This window comes from Phocoena phocoena, chromosome 8 (genome assembly GCF_963924675.1).
Source record: "Phocoena phocoena chromosome 8, mPhoPho1.1, whole genome shotgun sequence".
NCBI lineage: Eukaryota > Metazoa > Chordata > Mammalia > Artiodactyla > Phocoenidae > Phocoena > Phocoena phocoena.
Genome location: NC_089226.1, coordinates 85650406 through 85665957, shown reverse-complemented (window position 1 = coordinate 85665957; position 15552 = coordinate 85650406). Strand labels below are relative to the sequence as shown.

Below are 15552 nucleotides of genomic sequence, written 5' to 3'. Positions count from 1 at the left end.
CAGGTGCCCGTAGGCGGTGCGTGCGCTGGCGAACTAACGGAGCGGAGACTGCCTGCGAGAGGGGACCTTTTCCACCCCTGTCCCTGCGTGATGACGTCATGGGCCCGGGAGGCGGCGCTGCAGCAACTGCGGCTGCGCGGTTTAGTCTCCGCCCGCCGTAGCTGGGGTGCGCGTTGTAAGTTGTCCCTTCGTATCAAAATTAAGAGACCGTGACTACGGAGGGCAGAGTAAGCAGATGCCCGCACCCGCAGGGCCTGTCAGTGCGCTGGGGCTAGCTCGGGTGCCCAGACAGGTCCGGGGCAGCACACGGTAAGTGGTCTGGGGTTTTCAGTGTTAGCCTGGTTATGCGAGATGACTGGCTCCGGGGATCTGTGCGTAATTTTGACAGTCCTCTTAAACTATTTTAATGTGATAAGATGGGGAAATTCGATCAGCAGACCTGTCTCATTCAGCTCACTTGACCCTCCCCATCCTCAGTAATGACCTTGTAGACCTCTCGCATTCCGTAGATTTTCTACCCACTATTGCTGCTCCTGTACTTTGGCAGGCTCCCTTTAGGCCTGTATCTGGCTGTCAAATGCTGTTGCTCTGAAAACCAGCTCTGAGGCTCTGCTTTCGTTATTTCCCCTCCCCCGCCCCCACTCTCGGACGAGCTCGGTCAAGCGGTTGACTTGAAGGGCCACCTATGTAGTTATGGTTTTTTTGGCCAGATCGTTGAATTTAACAAATCCAACTGCTTGCTCAACATTTCTCGATGCCTCAATCAGAAAGTTGAAGCCGAATTCATTTGCCTTTCTTCCTTAAACTCCTTCCTCAAAGCAGAATGTAATTCTCTACCTCCAAATCTAATGTAATCAGCAGCACCGGCCATCGTATTTTTTTGTAATTCCCTCAACAAAATGTCAATATGCTAGACACAAGAGGTAGTGACCAAAACATCCTATCTTCTGTGAAACTTACAGTCTAGGTAAGAAAAAAGTGTTAAGAAAAAAGTATCCAGAGTAAAAAATAAGGCACTGCTTTAGAGGTGGACTTGGAAGGACTCTGAAGTGGTGACTTGGAGTAAGACCTGAATTTAGAAAGAATGAGCCTTAAGAACAATGGAGTGAAAAGCTTTCCCATGCATTAAGTGTAACACATGAAGACCCCCAAGATGGAAAAAGTCTCAGCAAAGCAGCCAGTGTGACCAGAGTACAGTGAGCAAAGGGAAAAATGGTAGGAAACTAGACCAGATAATTGAAGGGCACATGGGCCACAGATTTGAATTCTACGTGTGATGGGAAACCACTGGGGTCTGAGTAACAGGGAAGTGACAAAATCTGATTTGCCCTCTTAAAAGGCTCAATCTGGCTGCTATGCAAAAAACTATACTACAGGAGAGCAAGAGTAGAAACGCAGAGAACCGTTATAAGCTACTGTAGCTACCTGTTCTGATGTGGTGGTCACAAAGTGCTAGTAGACTCAGGATATATTTTCAAGGTAGAACCACATGTAGATTTGCTTAAGGACTATAGATACAAGGTATGAAAGGGAATCAAAGATACGAGCAACTGGATGTAGGTTCATCAAGAAATCAATTTCGAATACTCGACATTCAAAGCAAGATATTAAAGTAGGAGTTTGTTTTGGGGAGTTTGGGACCTAGAAATACTTGAGTGACTAAAATGCTGATTGTACTCAAAGTCCTGGGATTGGATAAGATCACCTAGGGAAGAATGTTAGCTAGGGATGAAGTCTGCAACCAAGGCCTGGAGAACTCAGCAAAGGATACTGAGCAGTGGCCAGTTAGATAGGAAATATGTAGAATCCCATTTACTACCACCCTCCACTTTATGTTGTAACCGTTTCTTACATGGGCTACTCCGATAGCCATCTCTTGCACCATATTATTTTGTTCTCAACACTGCAGTTTGGGGTGGGGGTGGGGGGGTTTGTTGTTGCGTTGTTTTTGCTGCTCCACGAGGCTTGCAAGATCCTAGCTCCCCAACCAGGGACTGAACCCGGGCCCACAGCAGTGAAAGCAGAGTCCTAACCACTGGACCACAGTGGAATTCCATGCACTGAGCGTTCTTAAATGGCAATTTTATTAGGTGACCCACCATCCTCTCCCCCCCAACCCCACCCCCTATACACACAGCTTAGAAATCTTGTTTCCAACTGTTAGAGACAAAACTTAACATGGAATAGAACTTACAAAGCTATTTTTAGTAGCCCTTACTGTTGCTTCAGCCTCTTTCTAGCTCTACTAAATCTGTACTCTTTTCACTTGAGCCAGAGAGCCTTTCTCAGTCACTGGAGACTGGACTTGGGACATGTGGTTCTCTCCCCTTCTTTACTAGTTTACTACTCCTCATCCTTCAAGTCTTAATTACTCCTCTCAAAAAAGTCTTTCCTGATCATTTTAACTGGGTCCTATCCTATCATGGCCTTAATATCTATCATCAACCGTGTTGCTCCATCATGGCTTTTGCCATACCTCAGTGTCATCACGTCAATATCTTTGATCAAACTGTTCAATGAAAGCAGGAACCACAGTGATTCTGTCACCACTGAATGCTTAGTGCTTGGAACGGTGGCCTGGCAAAGAGTACCCATATTTGCTGAATGAAGCATTAGTTTACTGACTTAATACAGTGGCTCCCTAATAAACACACCGTACTTAAAGAAAACCAATATTACAAGTTAAGAACACAACACTAAAAATTGTCTTTACTAAATCAGGTGGTCTTTCACTACTTACAAACTTAAGGAGCCAGTCTTCTGCATGGGACTGGATTAGGCTTCAGAACAGCTGTTAAAGTAAGGTACTGAAATCCCAATTGAGAAGAATGTAGTAATCTTAACAAGTAAGTAAGGCAAGGCTACCAGAGATTTAAATTTTTTCCTCTCCTCTCACGAGTAGCACTTCTTCACTTACAGCTTTGCTTGATGGTATAAACAACTAAAGCAAACTTCACTCAAGGACAATAAGGTATCAGGTTTTAATATAATTTAATCTAATGTAATTTAAAACATTCACTAGTCTTTACCAGTAGTTTTGTAGAATTCAAAATGGGAAAGGGTATAGAGATGAGGCTTAACAAATTACTTTAGTATTCCTGAGGGGTCTCCCTCCCCATTAACTCTTTAGAAGGGATAAACTCAAGGGCAATACTGATTCTTTTGATATAACTTATAGTCAATAAAACTTCAGAGTTCTTAATAAGAACTCAACTGGGATGGGGATTCAGAAGCTTAAAGATGAACTGAAGGGTTTTAACTCTGTGCTTACCTGTATCCCATTTCCCCTAATAAGATATATTACTGAAAATATAATGAACAATACAAATTTCCTAAGACACTTAGGAGGCTGACTACTCAACTACCTTCTACATTTTATGAACTGCTTGTCGATAGAACGTCTCAGTGCATGAGCCTTCTGAGAATAAACACACATTCTCATGTCTCTAAGTGAAGTCTCCCACATAACAGAGTCATATACATAGGAGACAAAAAAACTGCAGAAGCTAACTGATTAAAAATATTTAACGGATTTCGTTTTAATATCAAGATATGATGATCAGAAAAACTTTCATATTCTTTAGGGATATTAGGATCTGAAAAAAAAAAAAGCCTTAACCAAGGTAATCAATGACACTCTACCTTAAAGCTTTAAAATAGAAGTCTCATTGTCCACATGAGATGACTGATACTGTGCATTTACTTGAAAGTACTTTATATATGGAGTCTTGCTATACCAAGAAGCTACAGGGCCACGTGTGATAATCATTTTCTTTCAACTCTGCTAGAATATGCATTTGCCCAAACAAGGCCTTCTGCAGGTAGGACAAGTATTCACATTTTATACAGAACACCTAGTACCAAGACTCAGATCTTAATGGGACTTTTTAAAAAGTTATCTGCCCCATAAAGAGGCACTGCTTTAAAAAATATAGTCTGAATTGAGGCATAAAATTGAGGCATAAAAGCTTTAGATTTAGACTACAATGGTAGAATGCCAAAAAAAAAAAAAAAGCATAGTATCTCAAAAGGAACAAACAATTCTTTTAAAAACATACATAGAAATAATCAAACTACTAACACCTTTACATATTCACAGCATCTGCACTAATGCATAGAAGTCTGAAACCTAGAAAGCATTTCTCCTCCATCCCATCTCTGAACTGATTCATAGAGATCACTGTATAAATAACTTGCTTCAATTTTGATTTTAAATCTCATGAAATTATTTTCTACACAGATAGCAAATTTAGTTTTATATATAGGATTGTAAGCATACATCATCTATAGGGATTACCCAGTAAATCACGAATATTTTATCTATCCCCCTAAAATACAGCAAACATATGGTTGTGGTACATCCCAGGCAGATGTCATTTAAAGCACACAAGGGGAGGTGCTAGCAGAAGAAATACTTATTTGCAAAAGTAAACAGATAACCCTTCCAATATGATGTACCACAACCACACATGAGAAAAGAACTTCTTTTATTTTAAAATAAACATTGAAGATTCCCCCCCTTCCCCACCACCTACAAAACTTCTGAATGTGGAATGTTCAATAGCCTAACCATTTTAGTAGGTTACAAAACCAGCAAAATCTCCAGTTGTCGAACGATGAACATTTGAGAATGGTTTTGTGGGGTTTTTTGTTTTTCTTTTTTTAAAGTAGCTGAGCACCTACTGGAAAAATTCCTTAGCTAAAGGCTGAAGACTAAATTCAATTTCTGCACAGAAAATACCATTAACTTAGTAGCCTTTGCTTAATAGGTGGAATTAATTCTCCATGAAGTCCAAGTGGGATACAACAAGCAGCATTAAGTTCATAGGCACACAAAACTAGTGCTCCAACTGCTAGCACAAATTTCAACATAGTACATAAATTACTAAACTGTCCTCTTCATCAAACTTGGGACTCGCCCTATACATCTATGGGAAGGAATCACCACTTTGAATATAAATACCTCCATGAGAAATGGATAATTCAATTAGGGTTAGACAAAAGATAAGTGCAAGTACTATAGAAATAGCTGCTGGAGATAACCATAAAATTTGGAACACTAACTGCATGGGGTGAACCACATAAGCTGCTAGCTGTTGAACACCAGTGTTTCAAGATACAACTTTTATAAACATGTTTTATTTGTTTGCTTATACCATCAGAACTGAAACTACTGACTGTCGTTTCCCTAAAATAGGGAAATCAATCTAAAACACATACTGGTGCTTTTCAAAAGATAGCAATTTAAAAGGGTGGTAGCAGCAGGCATTTGATATCTTTTTCTTTTAAAAACTTTCAGGCTTCAGGAAAAACATGTGACCAAGGTTGTTACGATTATCCATTAGAGATTTTCATCAGTACCTGTACCAATTTAGGTGACAATACAGCAAGATCCAAGGATTAGTGACAGACAATGTACATCATAAGGAATGATATATAGTACCAATCCTTACAAAAGTCATTGTCAAAGAAACTGTTAAGTGTTCAAAAAGGTATCTAAATATTTCACATTAAGTACAGAAGCGGCCATCCAGATTAAATCCCTTATTTGTTGCATATTTTTCAAAAAGTGCCAATCAAAGCCTAATTTTGCATTTTGGCTTTGTCTTATATAGTATCAGCTGTTAAAAAGCAATTTGCATGTGTTTTCAACCACAGTCGTCTGGCCAGAGAATGAACAGTGCTGTGTCAAACCCGTAAGGCTGGTAGCCAGCCTTATATGTGTGATTAAGGACCCATGCATAATTTGGTATGCATCTAAATGTTCAGTGCTCCAATTTAACTGGAAAAGCTGTGAAGTGCAGTTGTTATGCCAAACCACACTCCATTCCTTCCATCTTCCTTTCAAGGGAAATAGTTTTGTCAATTACCACTGAATAATAGGGCTGATTTGTAGATTTTATCCAAAGTCAAGTCAATCTTGCTTTTTCCAAGCCACTTAAAATAACTATGGAGATACCACCCCGTTAAAGTATATGATGTTTTTTACTCCTAAGCAAGGGTGAGGAATCTGAGTATCATGTGCAAGACTCAAGATGACGTTTAGGACAGAACATGCAGAGTAAAAATAGTTTCCTTCCATATCCAGGTAATATAAAGCTGACAACTGTAGTCCTGTCTTTATGGGATGAAAACAGTCCCTTTACAATAAGTTTCCTGAAAGGGAGAACAAATAGATAATAACTCTTCTGGTAACATATTATGGTACACTGGCCAGTGTGTTTTTGGCGATTAAACATAATCCTGTGAATCAGATTAATTCACTTGCTGAGTGTTCATTTGCGGCATCCCTCTGTTGGGTCTTGGGGGCCCTCCACGACCTAGAAGACAAAAATGGCATTTGGTTTTTCTTTCAAATATTATTTATTTTGCCTTCAAGCAGATTTTCATCTGAAGTCAAGAAGCATGTGGGCAGCTTGTCACCACATTATTAGGTTTAAGAGGTCAATTCTTCAGTGTTCAAGTTTCACCTGTCCTGGAAGTTGTCATGCGCAAATTTGCTCATGTTCTCTAGCTAAAAGGAGAGTAGAGCTAATGGAGTATTCCACCAGTACTCATTCATTCATTCATTCAACAAGTATTTATTGAGTGCCTACTATGTGCCAGGCACTGTCATCAGGTGTTGGAAATAGATACAGCAGTGAAGACAGACAAGGTACCTGCTCTCATGGAGCTTACATTCTAGTGTACACTCTAGCTTACATTTCAGTAAGTAAGTAACATCATACTATCAAAATTAATAAAAGCACCAGAATGAAAAACAGACCTTATTACCTAAACTGTTAAAAAGAAACTACATAACATTCAAAATTGTATAATGACTTGTAACAGATAAAGTAACTTTTTACATGCTGTTAAAACAGATTTTTAGCTACCAGTCAACTCAACTTTCATAGAATATGCTACAAGGTGAGAAAGAAGAACATAACCCACATTCACATGCAAATATCCTTTGATACTTCAAGTCAGTAATTCTCAAGTGATCCATAAATTTTTTTAAAAATGCACCCTTTTTGCTGGCCAGTTTCTACTAGCATTGAAATCAAAGTACTTTGTAATTCCTCCTTAACATACATTTTATACATGTTATGGCCAATATCTAGAGGAAATCTATTCAATTTTACTTCCCTCCAATCAGAGAACCATTTAGAACTTCAGACCATATGAAACGATACCTCTAATTGTTACACAGATTGACTTCCTACCCAAATAGTAAGTAGTTTTCCTATGGTAATAGACAAAAGCCAAAAACTCTTAAAACCTATAATTTTTAAGTATAGTTCTGTAAGTTAGTTAGGAACTTGGAGGTTTTGTTTCAAAGTCAGAAATAATTTGACATTTATATCACTAATTATGGTCCAAAAGGCATTGAAATTTCAATTAGTTCTATTACTTCTAAATGGTTCTCTTAATGTAACTATGGCTTATCTGGCCATTAAAGGGTTTCTGGCCCTAAAATATAATATGCATGTTTGAAAAATGAAAGAGGAATAATAAATTTATATAAATGTTTAATCTCATTCCAAAAATGTCTTACAAAAATGTTTTGGTAAGTACTTCCTAAAAACATTTAGCAGGTTTTAGGACCTGAAAAATAATTTGCAGTTGGAAAAACACTTTTTCTGAGGAGGAGAGATGTTCTAGTTTTCAAGACAGTTTATATATAGTAACAGGGAAAGTCATTCAAAAAATTAAATTTGGGTTCAAGATAAGTTTTAGAAACAAAGCATTTCATTTAATCCCTAGCAACAAGTCTGGAAATGATAAATGTATTCCTAACATGTAACCTACATGCAGACTATGAACAGCTCTTCCAAGGCCAGAACAGAAGCTCCACTTAGGAGCTAGGATCACCACCACAAAATATTACCTCGTGGGGCTCCCCGTGGTCCACTCTGCCCAGAGCCTCGCTTGAAATTCTGCTGATATCCATCCTAAAAGACAAGCTAGTTAGTACTGAAGAAAAGGCAATTTTTTAATGCTTACCCATCTATCTCTATTCTTACAGTCTAACACTTGTAGAATACAGAATTCTTTATTCTTTTAGACATTTAAATATAGCATTACTACAAGTTATTCTTTAATCGTACTTCTATTCTCAAGATCAATGAGATATATTTCTCAGCTCTTAAACATCACTGTTTTTACCAGCCTCTATTAAATGAATACCTATATTGAGTGCTAAGAAAAGCAAAAATCATTCTCCATAAGGAAGTATCTTGTACAAGGTACAAAATTAGCCCCAAATTACTTAGTTGCTCAAGTGCATCAAGCAACTACATTAGTCCCTTTCATTGGGGTATTTAGGTCAGGTTTATATTTTATAACAATTTTACCTACCCGCTGATAGCCAGAGTAGTCCCGGGGAGCACTGAACTGAGACTGTGTATATCCACTGTTTGGAGTGTTAGAGAATGAAGGGCGGTAACCATCATATCCTCCTAAAATTTAGAACAAGAAAAAAAACAACTTTCTTATCTTCAAAGGGAATTTTTACTTTCTCATTACTGACCAAGGGAAAAACTGAAAAACTGTAAGCTATGCTAGTTATTCAAACTAATCTATTATCCTGATCCAATCTGTTTATACATTAACTGCCTTAGAGGATAAAATTTTCACCCATCCATGCACATACACACAAAAAAATAACAAAAAATCTCCATAAGGTCTGACAATTTATAGAAAGCAATATCCCCTACAGGACAGTGGTAGACATGGGTTTAATACATACAAAAAAACTCAGTCCCAATTTTGCCAATTTAAATGACGGTATCAACACATACTAAAAATGTTTGTGTTGTACATAAGAAGCTAATGCAGAGAGATACATATTTTTCCTAAAAATCGTATGACATATTTCTATATATTGTGCAAGTCAGAAAAGAACATGAACTTGCTTTCTGGGGTTTTTCTGTTTTTGTTTTTACCTCTGAATCCATTAGCAGGTCCCCTGTATCCATTCATCAAGCCTCTAGCACCACGGGAGCCCCCACGAGACACACCACGACTGTTGTAATAGGGCTGACTGCTACGTGGAAATCCAGTGTTCTGCTGGGGAGGCTGCTGGTGGTTACCAGTCACTTGATGGGTCTGGTCCTGGGAACCATGGTAAGTGCCAACCACTATAAAAGAAAAAAATACATACTTACATACATATGTATATACACACACACACAGCTCATTACAATTTGTCTGATTTCCTACATGCTTTCTGGTTTAAGAAATGTCTTACACAGTTTCCTCAAAGTTTAATTCTGTCTTTAAATTTTCATATTAACAATAGGGAAAACTACACATTAATGAAGTCCCTGTCTTTCTCCTGTATTAAGCTAAAGGGAATAAAATTCTCCAACAAATTCCAAACCTTTGAAAGCGCACATTGTGTGAGAGCACACAATTCTATCCTTCCAAATGACTTGAAAGGCTATATTATTAAACATCTTCTGAGAGGCATCTGCTTATAGCACAAGAGACCCGCAACAGTCAAAAGATCTTACATACTGAAACACTTACCATCTTGTACCATTTAATTATTTCATTATAAAGCTCCTACTGGTAGTTTTCGTATTCTTTTAAATTTTCCTTGATACTTATTAAAACATACAAAAACATACTCTCCCACAGCTAAGCAGCTATATGCTAGAATACAATTACAAAGATAAATCAGCAGAGAGAGGCCTTCAACTTACACCCCACCCTAATACTTGAGTACATTTCAAGTACTTTTAAAGCACAGCCAATTTAGAAGAGAGTTAAATGGTACTCACATGGGCACTCAACCCCCTGGAGTGAAGGGAAGGTTCTAGAAGGTCCACACTATCTTAGACCCCCTCCTCCTTCCACAATGGGGAGAAGTCTAAAATCTAGAAACCTTCAAAAATGAAATACCAAGGTACATTTCAGGTATTACCCCAATGTTCATAATTTACAGGGGAGAAAAAACAGTGCTAACAGTATCTTTGGGCGGTGAGGAAGGCATAGACCAAAGGAAGGCCCACACCCCAGGAACAAAACAGTCGGCAGCCTTTAGTCAGCCCAAATCTCCCGTGTTTGGGCAGAGAGAAAAGGTGATGTGAGTCTTGAAAATATTTAGCTGAGCTATTTTATAACCTCAAGAAACCCACATTTATTAGTTCTTCAAATGATATTTTGCAATGAAAAAGCTAGAGAATGCCTAGGAACAGAAGGGGTCATGGCTCCTTTTTGAACTATGTAATGGACCAGATACACTATTCACAGTGTGCTCTTTCTACATAAATTACCTTTTACTACATTCCCAAAATTTTAACTTATAAGCAAATATCACAAGTACCAGTAACATTTTCTATCTAAAAAGATTCATTCAGGGAATTCCCTGGTGGTCCAGTGGTTAGGACTCTGCACTTTCACTGCAGGGGGCATGGATTCAATCCCTGGTGGGGGAACTAAGATCCCACATGCCATGCGCCATGGCTAAAACATAATAAAAAATTTTTTAAAATAAAAAGATTCATTCATATGCAAGTAAAAAGTAGAAGAACTGAATTTTTGACTCACTTTTTATCAATAAGAATTCTATTATGCCTTTTGGTCAAATCTCACTGCAAGAAACTCAAAGTAGAACAATTAAAGGGTGATCTTTATTTAAAAATACCAGAATTCCTATTTGAGTGCATGTAAAGCATAAACACTAGTCCATAAAAAACAGCCAAACATCCTTGCCAGATCCTTTTTTTATGTTGTTCCTGACTAGATACTAATTCAGATTAAAACAAAACTTCTGGAATGATGGGATACACTGCCTTGTTCAACAAATATCAGAATGCCCTCAACCTGCCAGGCCTGGTCCTAGACACAAGGGATGAGTTAGCTGCCAACACATAATCTTTGCCCATAAGGAAGTTTTAATAATGGGAAATAATAAGTAAATAAAATATACATACAAGTAAAAACATCTATACTGTATCAGGTAATAAGTGATTAAGGAAAACACCAAGTAGGATAAATGAGTGACCAAGTGAGCACATTACATTTGGACAAGGCAATGAAGGAAGGTCTCTGTGAGGTGATATCTGAGCACAGACCTAAAAGTCAAGAAGCAAGCCATGGAAACATCAGTGGAAGAAAGTTTCAGGCAAAATGAAAAGGAAGTGTAAAGGCCGTGAGAAAGGAAAGAATTTGTGTTTGTGGCTGGTATGGGCACATAAGGAAGAAAATAGGATATACAACCAGAATCAAGGCAGGGGCCAGATCATGGATCTGGTAAACCAAGGTAAAGACTTTGGATTTCTTTTCTAAATGTAATTGGCAGTCACTAGGAGGTTCTGAACAGGAGAGAGACATCTGATTTACATTTTAAAATAATCACTCTGGCTACTGTGTGGAGAAGAGACTGGACTAAAATAAGAGTCAAGGGAGACAACTGCAATATTCCAGATAAGAGCTGATGGCTGCCTAGATCAGAGTGGTAGGGTGGAGGCGTCTGAGCAAAGCAGATGGGCCGATTTGATTTTTTTTTTTTTTTTTTTTTATGCGTTACGCGGGCCTCTCACTGTTGTGGCCTCTCCCGTTGCGGAGGACAGGCTCCGGACGCGCAGGCTCAGCGGCCATGGCTCACGGGCCCAGCCGCTCCGCGGCACGTGGGATCCTCCCAGACCGGGGCACGAACCCGTGTCCCCTGCATCGGCAGGCGGACTCTCAACCACTGCGCCACCAGGGAAGCCCCCGATTTGATTTTTTACTGAAAATATCTGTAAATGTTATGAAGTTAAGTTTCATAAATAATGTGTATTTTGAAATGGTAACAAAAGTTATCTAGTCCAGTGCTTCATAGTCAATTAGTAATGTCAAGTAGAATATAAGAACAAGATAGCTTGAAATCAACTGGCACAAAGGGCCAAACTAACCAAATCAAATGATATACAGTAATTTTTAATTTCATTACACCATCTGAAAAAAAGGTAAAACAGCAAGCATGTTAGCATAATGTCTAAAGGCACCAAATATATCCGCTCCACAACCAACTTATGAACACAAGCATGCCTCATTTTATTGTGTTTCTCTTTACTGCTCTTCACCGATACTGCGTTTTGTTTTGTTTTGTTTTTACAAATTGAAGGTTTGTGGCAACCTTGTGTAGATCGAGTCTATTAGTACCATTTTTCCAACAGCACTTGCTCATTTCATGTCTCTGGGTCACATTTTGGTATTTCTTGCAATATTTCAAACTGTTTCATTATTATATTTGTTACGGTGATCTGTAATCAGCGATCTTTGATGTTACTACTATGACTCAGTGAGGTCTCAGAGGATGGTTAGCATTTTTTGACAATAAAGTATTTTTAAATTAAGTCATGTACACTGTTTTTTTAGACATAATGCTATTATTGCACACTTAATAGGCTATAGTATAGTGCGAACAGAATTTTTATATGCACTAGGAAACCAAAAATTTCACGTGACTCACTTTGAGATATTTGCTTTATTGCAGTGGTCTGGAACCGAACCTGCAATATCCTCAAGGTACGCCTGTACATGGCAATGAATAATTAAAGGAGCCTGAGAACAGGAAGTCCAGTTTTATCATTCAAAAACACAGATAGCGTAACTGCCAAATTTCTGTCAGACTGTGGTTGATTCAACCTCCCTGATTAGTGATGCTGAATACTACAGTGATATGTAAGAAAAATCAGTGTTGACCCAGGTCTGTCAAGGAATTAGACAATCAGAGATAGTTACTCACATCAGTCAGTCCAGTTACTCACATCAGTCAGTCCAGTAAAATTAAAGTATTAACTCCTATGGTTCTTAATAGGGTTTGCTAGCTTGTTGTGGGATTCCAATTAAATCTCTTAAGAATTAAATAACCAAAGACCTAAAAAAGCTATTTATGTCTTACATATGTAAGAAATCTAAAATATCTATATCCATATTATTATTGTGATAGGTATGACAACTGGCCAAATTATGACCTTACTTGGCAACTAGGACCTTGTTTCAACCTAGTCCACCAAATGCAGCCACACCAACTCCTTTACTGCTTAATTTTGTATAACCAACTTGCTGCCAGGTATCATGCCAGCAGGCTTCAAATAATTAGCAATTGAGAGCAAAGCTGATCACAATTTGAATAACAAGTTTAATTCCTTTAAAATCACATAATGAAATAGGATAGGATATTATGAGAACTCACTAACCAAGGGAAAATGGGCATAAAGCCTCCAAAAACTGCAATAATTCACATAGAGCAAATATGGGCTTGATTTTACTCAGGATCAGCAATGAAAAATTCATATGGTCTACTACCAAAACAAAAACTCTTGGACACTGCCACTCAAAAGTCCAAACTCTCCTAACACTGTCAATAACTGCACTGCAAAGCAAGTAGTCAAGGAGGTGACACTGGTTTTCCTACCTGTTTGAAGCTGTTCTTGCTGAAGCTCTGTTTGTTCTACTTGGTGAGGCTGACTGGAAAAGCTCTGGTTATAACTGGTCTGGTACTGATTTTGCTGTTTTAAAGTTTCTGGTTCATTAACAGGAGGAACTGGGGCATTCATATTGAACACCTATAAGTAAATAAAGTAAATGATTAGTTCTTCCCTTTATGCTAATCATTTCCCTACTTTTAACATGGCCATGGCAGATCTCAGTTCTGGTTTTACCTGAAACGTAAGAAAGACCGTTACAGAAGTCTCAGACATCTCTCTCTCTCTCTCTCTCTCTCTCTCTCTCTCACACACACACACACACACACACACACACACACACACACACAACCCTCAGTTCATGCACTTCAATGTCGAAAATACATATATACCATACAGCACTTAAAGCAGAGTATAAATGGGGATTAAAAATCTAAAAAGACACATAATCAGAAGCCTTGGAGATGCTATTATAAATGAGAAATCTTTTTAAAAGATGCAAACCCCTGATAAAATATCACTTACAGTAATTAAATCTAAGGACTTTAATTTAAATAGTTATTTTATTTTTATTGATATTTTCATCAAAAATTAAGCATTTAACTCTGAATTTTCCTGTGAGCACTGTTTTGGCTGTATCCCATCAATCACAGTATTTTCATTATCATTATTTTCTAGAAATTCTGCAATTTAGAGATGCTTACTGAAGAACCAGGGTCAAGTATCAAAATGTCCATTACTTTACTTTGAGATATACTTTAGTAAAATAAAAGATTAAGCCAATATGGCAAAGTGTAAACAGTTGTTAAATCTAGGTAATGATCTATATATATAATAGATGTTATACTAGTCTACTTTTTTCATGTTTACAGTTTTGTTAATCAAATCAAAACAGTGAAACTACAAAACAAGAAGACATGGGCACATAACTCCTAAGACTCAAATTTATCTCTGGGAACAGAAAAAAATGAGAGTCTGTGTTCAATTAAATATACCCTACAGTTAGGGTAGATGCAGACTCAAGCACAAAGTTAAATAAAGACTTTCTGTTGAGACTCTAGCATGAAGATAGTACACACCAGGCACTTAATGTTAGTTGGATTAATTTGCTTACCGTTTGCATGGATTGGAATGGAGCTGCATTTACATTGATTCCACTGCTATGTAAAGGTTTGCTTGTCCCAGCCTGGAAAACCTGAGGCTGAGAAGCAGCAGGAAGGGATGATGATGCTGTAGTCTGGTCTGTATTTAAAGAGATTGTTGCCTAAACACAAAGTGAATAATCACACTTTAGTGGTAAACTAAGCCAAGTCTACTACCCATACGTATGTTAACAAGCTCAACTATTTTATGAAACAAAAATACTACAGTGCATGCATTGGGTCCAAAACGAAGAGACACTGTGTTAACAGTTATTTACCTCCACCCAATTCATGTATAACTGCCTCATCAAGTTTACATGACCTGGTAACAGAACTTGCCTGAATCTGGTCAATTGGTTCCTTTTGTGGTCGTTGCTCGGTAGCATGAGAAGGCTGGTACAAGGGTTGAGATGCTGTATATCCCTCACTTGTAGATGAAACCAAAGGAACCTACAAAGAAGTAAAGAAATCAAAGCTTCATTCTGTTATAAACCACCTTTAATACATACAGGGCTAAGAAACAGATATGATAAGGAGACTATAAAACCTAACAACTGCAAAAATATATATATTATTAAAGCTCAAAGTTAAATAAACCCTAGTCCAGTTATGAAGCTCCCCACAAATGTAGATAACATCTACACTAAGTTTTAAAATTATGAAATCTAAAATATGTCTTCTCAGTTCAAAATTAAAAACCTTCTTCCTTCATTATAATTATAAGACACAAGGATTAACAAAAAAATTTTTTTAGTTCATCAAAAGAAAAATAAATGTAAAGATGGAAATAAAGGCCAACAGCTAGCTACCCATGCCAGACTTGGACACTTATCAAATTTCTACCTGGTTTTCATAAACTAACTAAGAAAGAGACCCAAGAAGTGATTAAAAACAAAAAGCTATAAAAATATTTATATCACTCTTACCTGTGTAGCTTCTGGTTGTACAGAAACTTGATTAGGTTGAGCAAGTCTAGATTCAGAATGAACTGCAAAATTGATCAAACG

General features: G+C 37.7%; 1 protein-coding gene across 1 annotated transcript in view; it reads right to left on the bottom strand.

The window, feature by feature from the left end:
* Positions 1-4665: 4665 nt before the first annotated feature.
* CAPRIN1 (cell cycle associated protein 1) overlaps positions 4666-15552 on the bottom strand; it is a 35648-nt gene continuing 24761 nt past the window's right edge. The window contains exons 12-19 of the mRNA XM_065881392.1: positions 15472-15533; positions 14885-14995; positions 14518-14667; positions 13394-13544; positions 8928-9122; positions 8341-8441; positions 7871-7934; positions 4666-6320 (exon numbers count right to left, since the gene is read on the bottom strand). Of these exons, the coding sequence (XP_065737464.1) occupies positions 6256-6320; positions 7871-7934; positions 8341-8441; positions 8928-9122; positions 13394-13544; positions 14518-14667; positions 14885-14995; positions 15472-15533 (899 nt within the window). The 3' untranslated portion in view covers positions 4666-6255. The remainder of the gene's footprint in view (positions 6321-7870; positions 7935-8340; positions 8442-8927; positions 9123-13393; positions 13545-14517; positions 14668-14884; positions 14996-15471; positions 15534-15552) is intronic.